Source organism: Limulus polyphemus, unplaced genomic scaffold (genome assembly GCF_000517525.1).
Source record: "Limulus polyphemus unplaced genomic scaffold, Limulus_polyphemus-2.1.2 Scaffold2422, whole genome shotgun sequence".
NCBI lineage: Eukaryota > Metazoa > Arthropoda > Merostomata > Xiphosura > Limulidae > Limulus > Limulus polyphemus.
In genome coordinates, this window is record NW_013668032.1 from 54,071 (window position 1) to 61,826 (window position 7,756).

General features: G+C 31.9%; 1 protein-coding gene across 1 annotated transcript in view; it reads right to left on the reverse strand.

Annotated features, from left to right (window-relative positions):
- LOC106466915 (trichohyalin-like) overlaps positions 1-7,756 on the reverse strand; it is a 33,565-nt gene that overhangs the window by 13,871 nt on the left and 11,938 nt on the right. The window contains exons 9-11 of the mRNA XM_022394991.1: positions 6,757-6,924; positions 5,258-5,368; positions 2,586-2,831 (exon numbers count right to left, since the gene is read on the reverse strand). Of these exons, the coding sequence (XP_022250699.1) occupies positions 2,586-2,831; positions 5,258-5,368; positions 6,757-6,924 (525 nt within the window). The remainder of the gene's footprint in view (positions 1-2,585; positions 2,832-5,257; positions 5,369-6,756; positions 6,925-7,756) is intronic.

Consider the following 7,756-nt stretch of genomic DNA (forward strand, 5'->3'; position numbering starts at 1 on the left):
GATCGCAGTGTATAATTCTTGTGTTATTCTTTAACCACCATACATTTAAAAAAAAAATAATATATATATATATATATATGATCTTTCAAAACACCAGTCAAATCATGGGAGACATCCACACCAAGTTCTTAGGGAACATAAAACTTAGCAACTCAAAAATTAGGAGAAAGCTTTAAAAACAGCAACTCCTATGGGTGAAAAAGTTACACTTGAACCACAATAGGTCATAGCAAACCATGATGGAATCAAGTTCAAAGCACTTTTTTAAGATCCAAAAATAAAATTTTAATGCTGAAGTGGCAATAAATGAAGACAAAAATCGTTTCTGACAATTAGAAATTTCTTATACGTCTGAACAAAAACATACTGTAAATCTCATAAAAATGGAAAATTAACTGGAACCTACGGAGCCAAGTGATAAAGATTGAATTAATATTATCAGTAGAATTTGGTAATAACAGGATATTCTGAGTAGATGATATGGAGGGCCATCATAGTTCACCAACTGACAAATCTATATAATTAAAAGAGAAACATGTGTGCACGTGCATGCACGAAAAGCTTTTTAAACTATACAAAAATGAAATTAGGAATAGGGAAGTACAGATAACCTCACCATCTGCACAAGAGAGAGCTGGGTGTAGACAGTACTCTGCATTCCAAGGGAAAGGTATCTGTCATCACTCAGAGCCCCATCTCAGACAGCACTGTTTACATGTTAAGGTCTTATTTGAGAATTTCTTTATTTGTTTAAAGGTACCAATACCATCATAATGTTGAAGGGAAAGGTATCTGTCATCACTCAGAGCCCCATCTCAGACAGCACTGCTTACATGTTAAGGTCTTATTTGAGAATTTCTTTATTTGTTTAAAGGTACCAATACCATCATAATGTTGAGTTTTAATACTTGCCCCAGATACCCAGGTTTTTAAAGAGTCGCTAGATCCAATGTTTCTTACTATATAAGTCGACATCACTTTTCATCACACCATTCAGGTCCAAGTGTCTTTTATACTAGAGGTGTTTGGTGGATATCATATGTTGTGGAATAAGTTTAACCTCGCAGTCATTGAGATGCCTTATGCGGCCATAAGATTTCTTCAGAAGTCCATATACTTAATCTCTTATGTGAGTAGGCTAGGTAGATCACTTAACTGTTTTAATTACTTTAAATAAAAAACAGTAGCTTTACATTTTATAAACAAAATATTAACACCAAAAATTGGAGTGAAATTTGAGCAATGCAAGTATTCAAACTTAACCCTACTTCCCAGAGTGACTTCAGTTACTAGCCATGGAAGTAAGACATGCCAACAGAATAAAGAAAGAAGTAACATTACATTTCAAAACAAATTGTTCTACTTTATTAAGTGAACAAATCAATAGAATGAATGATTTTAACTCGTAGAAAAATGAATCAAGTAGTATTAAATGAATGAAGATACATTTCACAGTTTTAAATAATTCTGTACTAGTCTGTATGCAGCAGTATACCAATACATAACGTGCAGAACCATACTTAAGTACCAAGAAGTAGTATAATATTACTAGATTACTCAACTTTAGTGATAGTGATTTGCCCTCTTACAAAGTTGCTGTTATCAATTAAGACTGCTATAAATCGAGATTAAAAAATATCATTTATCAATTTCTTTGTCTTGGTAAGGACGATAATACTTTGACTTGTAGATACTTTTTGTGAGGTCAATTGTGATTACTAGCATCAAATAACCATTCTTCTCAAAGGCTTCTCATAATTCACAGAGACCCAATTGTATCAATCAAGATCATACATTATCCCAACTCACTTCTCTAGCTACCCAAAGTGGATGCTATATCAAATTCAAGTTTAGCGACCCTGAAAACCTGCTCCTCCATTTTCCCTGAGTGACCTTCTAGGTGCATTTTAGTTCCTCTTGGCAACCCAAATAAATAAGGGTAAGGGGCTATGCCTTATAGATTACAACCTCCCCACCCCACCAGAATCCACCTGCAAAGTTCACTCCTGCTAGCTCCATAACTGTGGGAGGAATTTGTAGACAAACATATTTACAAACACACAGTTTAATTTATACAGGATAAGCATCTGAAGTGATTACCTCATGATAAAATAGTAAAATCTTTATTTCATACATCCAAGGTCTACAGTTCAAACTTACGGGCTTCGACAGAAATTAAAAGAAAGAAGCTCTCTACATCCGAAGTACTTTAAAAGTGTATACTAAATAGAAACCTACTATATATATACCTAGAACTTTAATTACTGATAATATACTACTGTGCTTCTTACTCTACAGTCTACAGTAATGGTTTATTTTCAAAACTGCTAACAATTATCACAAGTTTCTTTAGTCAATATTATTTACATATTTACAGTAGGCATCCAAACTCTAAATGAAAAACTTAAAAATTAATTATTCATGACCCTGACTAGATGAAAATGCCATTAGCAGAGAAAATGAAAAAAAATTAATCAACAGAATTAGATAGTTAGTATGAAAGCAGTGCAGCCAATCAAAGCTAAAGTGCTCATCTATCATCCTGCTATTAAAACTGTTAGAGCGATATAAACTGCCATGTATACCTGATAATGATTCAAATTTTCAACTTCTTCGAGGAGACTGTTGACTTGCATTTGAAGATGTTCATTCTCTTTCTTCAGAACTAGCATTTTACTGTCTTTCTCCTCTACCTGTCTGTTCAGAGATAAAATTTGGTCATAAAGCGAGTCACTGATTTTCTGGAATTCTTCTTCCTTTTCAGCTACTACTTTGTCCTTATTTTCCAGATCCTTTGTTTGGTTTTCTATTATTTGTTGCAGCTCTTGAGCCTCAAGAAAGAAATTTTATCAAATATATATATATATATATACTGCTTGTTTAACAAAGATTACCGAATAAAATTATTCAGAGCAAACATTCTTGAGAAGAACCATATATTTATATAATCCTTTAGTAAATTTCACAATCAAAGCACTAATGTAAATATTATTAAGAAGATATATAATTCAAAACATTTCATTTGTTTTGGCTTCAATCTTTTAAATTTAGTTTCTTAACTTTTATTTTTAGCAGATGCTTTTGCTCATATTAACGGTATAAAACAAACCATTATTATATATTTTGAAGTCATATTTTATAATAAAGAAAAATTAGCATATTAATAGTTTTTAAGTTCTTTATGTGTATCTTCAATTAAAAAATAATAATTTGTTGTTGTTGTTCTATGTGGTCATATTAGAATATTTACAAAATAAAAATTATACTTAACAAACTTAGAGAAATATTTAAATACATGTTGGGTTACGTCAGTGGTAAAACTAGCAAGAAGTACAGAAATGTTCTGTTTAAAATTAGGATTGCTTTAAGAAATCCATCTTTATACAGAAATGATCCACAAAACAACAGACCACTTAAGCTAAGTTTTTTTTTTTTAAATCCTGAATCTAAATATTTATAGCACCACTTATACATCTTCCAGTAATGATGCTGGCTCTGTGTTAGATCTGTAAGGTGAAGGTTACTTCTGTTTAACATAATAACAACCCAACAGATTGACTGCATCTAATGTACATTAAGCTTCTGTGTCTGATAGGCCTAAATACTTTGTATATACATGTATTAAGATGTGTGTATATTCCATACATAGTAGAAGTCAGACCCATGCTAAAGTAAACACATCCAAATTCATGGGTCTTCATTCTTTTAAACAAAACAACAGTTACAGTGTCCCAGAAATTCCTTTCACTGTGTACATTCCATAAACAGTAGAAGTCAGATTTATGACCAAAAAGATCTAGAAACACATCCAAATTCATGGGTCTTCATTCCTTTAAACAAAACAACAGTTACAGTGTCCCAGAAATTCTTTTCACTGTGTACATTCTACACACAGTAGAAGTCAGAATTATGATCCACAAATAAACACTCAGTGATTCTGGTTTGTTATGATAGTTTAATACAAAAATTAATTCTTTAAATGAAACCTGTCTGCTTTGAATTTCTTTCTAATTATATCAATGACTTGATGCAATTAATGCTCATATATTTCATTTTTTACTCAGTTTTAAGATTATTTCATGTATATATATATTTTAATATAACATAAGAAACAAAAAACTTTACTTGTCTATAAAATTCTTTAATAATGAATTTTATAAAAATAATTAATATTGTTTCAACAGTATAATTGCATAAACAAAAGCAATACTCAAGCACCTGTAGACATGTCAAATAGTCAGTTTTTATTGCAACATACCATTAGAGGTTTGTGCATATTTGAGAGTAACTTGGTAATATTTTACATTTCTAGTTTACAGATTATTTTTAATTTAAAGTTTTTAATTCTATTATGACGTCCATTTCCACATTCCGAAGAGTATTCTACAATTTAAATTCTGTGATTCTCAATGGCCAACAGTTAAGTCCTCTGATATAGTTGACCCGAAACTTGAAAACAACTTTCCATATTAATATTCTACATACTTTCCAACAAGAACAAATTCTTCTCAATTGCCTATAGATGTCTGTAAACCTAAAATGTTCAACCCAATTATAATGTACTGTTCTTAACACTGATCAAACTTGAAAAATTAAAAAAAGACCAAATTTTATTTCATTCCCTATAGATAAGTTGTTAGTTAGTTATCAATGAATAACGAATAAGTAAACTACTAAATCCATGAAACAGATATGAAAGTGCACTCTCTAAGAATTTGTTTCAGTATACCCTATTCACATTTATCACGTATTTACTCAAGTTTTTTGCAAGTTACACAAACTATAGATCTACCTACACAAATACATTTATCTTCAAAACCCAATCTACTGAACAGAGTTTGCACAGAGTCACGATGATGAAGTTCAAGGACTTTTCAAGACTCATCACGATAGCTTGATTATATAAAACTAAACGACTCATCACGATAGCTTGATTATATAAAACTAAACGACTCATCAAGATAGCTTGATTATACAAAACTAAACGACTCATCAAGATAGCTTGATTATATAAAACTAAACGACTCATCACGATAGCTTGATTATATAAAACTAAACGACTCATCACGATAGCTTGATTATATAAAACTAAATGACTCATCACGATAGAATAGTTGGATTTAAAATCATGTAATTTTGTTGAAATTCAAGGTTTTTTTTAAGGAAATATTTCTATTTATGGACTTTTCAAGGCAATCATAAAAACTATAGACTTTTCAAGCTCTGTGTAAATCCTGTAAAACCAAAAGAAAAATACCTCTTCCTTCGTCTTGAATAACTCATCACTGACAGACATGCTACCAGTTACAGTCTGGGAGTCCAAATTAATTCTATTCTGATTAACAGAAATGAAGCTCCTGATGGGCATCTGTAAAACGTAAAAACACATGCAAGTCAACCATTTATCAGAAAATCCAATGATAAAAACCTTATAACCTGAGTGCTTTCAAAAGGTGGACCTTTCTTCTTCGGGGGCAAACCAAAGAAGAAGAAAAGTCCACCTTTCAAAAGCACTCAGGTTATAGGGTTTCTATAATTTTATATTAAGACTTCTTGAACCAACGTGTTTCTATAACATCATGAATAACAGAAAAGAACAAAAAAGTGTTTGATAGAAATTTATAACATTACAAAATGAGCTTTATTTACAGTAGGCAACTACACTAAAATTAAACTCAGCTCATATCACACAGATATGTGTAAGTAGTGTTACCAAAATCAATGGGATACCACACACACTACTTGTCAGTGCCAAATTTGCATGAATCATCATCTGCTGAACTTTGATTACAAAGAATGACGACTGCCACAGAAAGACCAAAACAGTCATGATTCCTTGAAGAAAGAAGCTTATGAATCCCTCAGAGTAGAATGGTTAGAACAATTATTGGATGAACACTGTTGATATGAGTTCCTAAAACATTTTAGCCTACCTACATTATCAAATTCAGTGTATGTACTGTTGTGAAGATGTGGAAACCCAAGAAATGTACAACAATGGCCTGATAGCCCATAATTAGTCATTCTTCAATCCATGCAAACTTTGAAACTTGTTGCAAGATAAAACTGCATATTTGGAATTAATTCATGACTTAGGACTTTAATGACCCGCAAGTCAGCAGAGCCACTGTATACAGTATGTTGATGGAATACAGCACACTATCTTTCTTGGTGGTTCCTTAAGCATCAAACTGTGATGAAAAATAATAGATTTACTGATTTACAAAATGTTAGATTGTACTGGTCATTACATGTTTTGGATGGACAAGACTAGGTCTGACAGCAACCCACAAAACACTGTAGCTATGAATACCATTTTTACCATGAACTAAAGAACATCACGGCATGGGCCTGTTTTAGTTAATTTTGGACTTCATTCATAGGTAAAAGTATAGGAAGCCATGACTACTGTGTTGTTTTATGACAGTCTGGGTAATACTGCACTGCTTACATTGATGGAATTGTTTAGGAAAAGATTATACTTCTTTCAGCTTGATAACAATCCGTGTCACGGTGCAAGGTGTGTATAGCAGTAGTAAATGAGAAATAACATCAAGAGTCTCTCCTGGTTAGTTCATAGCTAACTAACCCTCTTGAACGTAAGAAATATCCACACACACTGACAAGAGATGTTTAACACCACAGATGGAGCTACTCCCACGACCTGTAGCAACAACTCCCTTCTCAGTGTACTGTTTCAGTACTTTATGATATATAACATATAAATTTACAGTATGACCTTTAAAGAACACATACCAAGCCTTCACTCTTCACTGTCATCTTAGTGTTTTTAAGGTCTTTTTTTAGCAGCTCTATTTGTTGGTTCAACTGATCAATTTCTTCATTCTTGTCTTCCAAGAGCATTTGAATATAATGAGGCAAAGGTGCATTTTCTGCTTTGATTTTCAATCTTTCCAGTTCAGTCTGGAAAAGAAAGTATCATGATTATTCATTCTTTGAACTTTACAAAAGGTAATAACATTCATTAAAAAATGTAACAAATTTAGCTTGGAATTTGAGCATTTTTAGCAAAAACCATCTGTTAACTTGTCTCTTACATGTTTATATGATTTAAAAGAACTAATTTATTGAGGTTTTACAAAATGTAAATGGAATGAAAAGTTAGTTTAACTACAATTAAAACAATATTTTTATTTTCTGATTAACACTTGGTACTCACTGTAAGGTTGTGGTGATAGGATATCAACCATTACCGTGGTTAGCAGCCTACTCAATCACCTAAGCTTGTTACTAATCAGTTAGCAAATTTATTATTATAACTATTAGATATTAATTACCAACATTTTGTCTGCTAAACTACTGCTATGTTCACAGGTATCCAGAAAACGACTGTATTTGGTGACAGGAGTAAGAATTCATCCTGGAATTTCTTATTAGAAAGGCAGGTGTGTTATGCACTCATTCAGGTTTTCATCTGTAAGCAACTGAACTATTTGGATGTTTCCAAAAGAAGCATCAAAGTTCTGCTGACTTCTTTGCTAGGTTGACTGTGTATGTGGATTATCAGTTTGTTAGATGCAGAAGACTTATTTTTATCTTCCTCATATTTGCACATGTCATATTCTGTTGTTTTAGTTACTTTATTTTATTATGTGATCTTTAACAAGATGAGCTACTGCAAGTACTTTAATATTACTTGACTATTACACTTCTATTGTGCCCCTCAACTCTGACTTTCGTTCACAGTTTCTCAGGGTATTAAAGCCTAGATTCATAGGAGATGTCGTAAATGGTA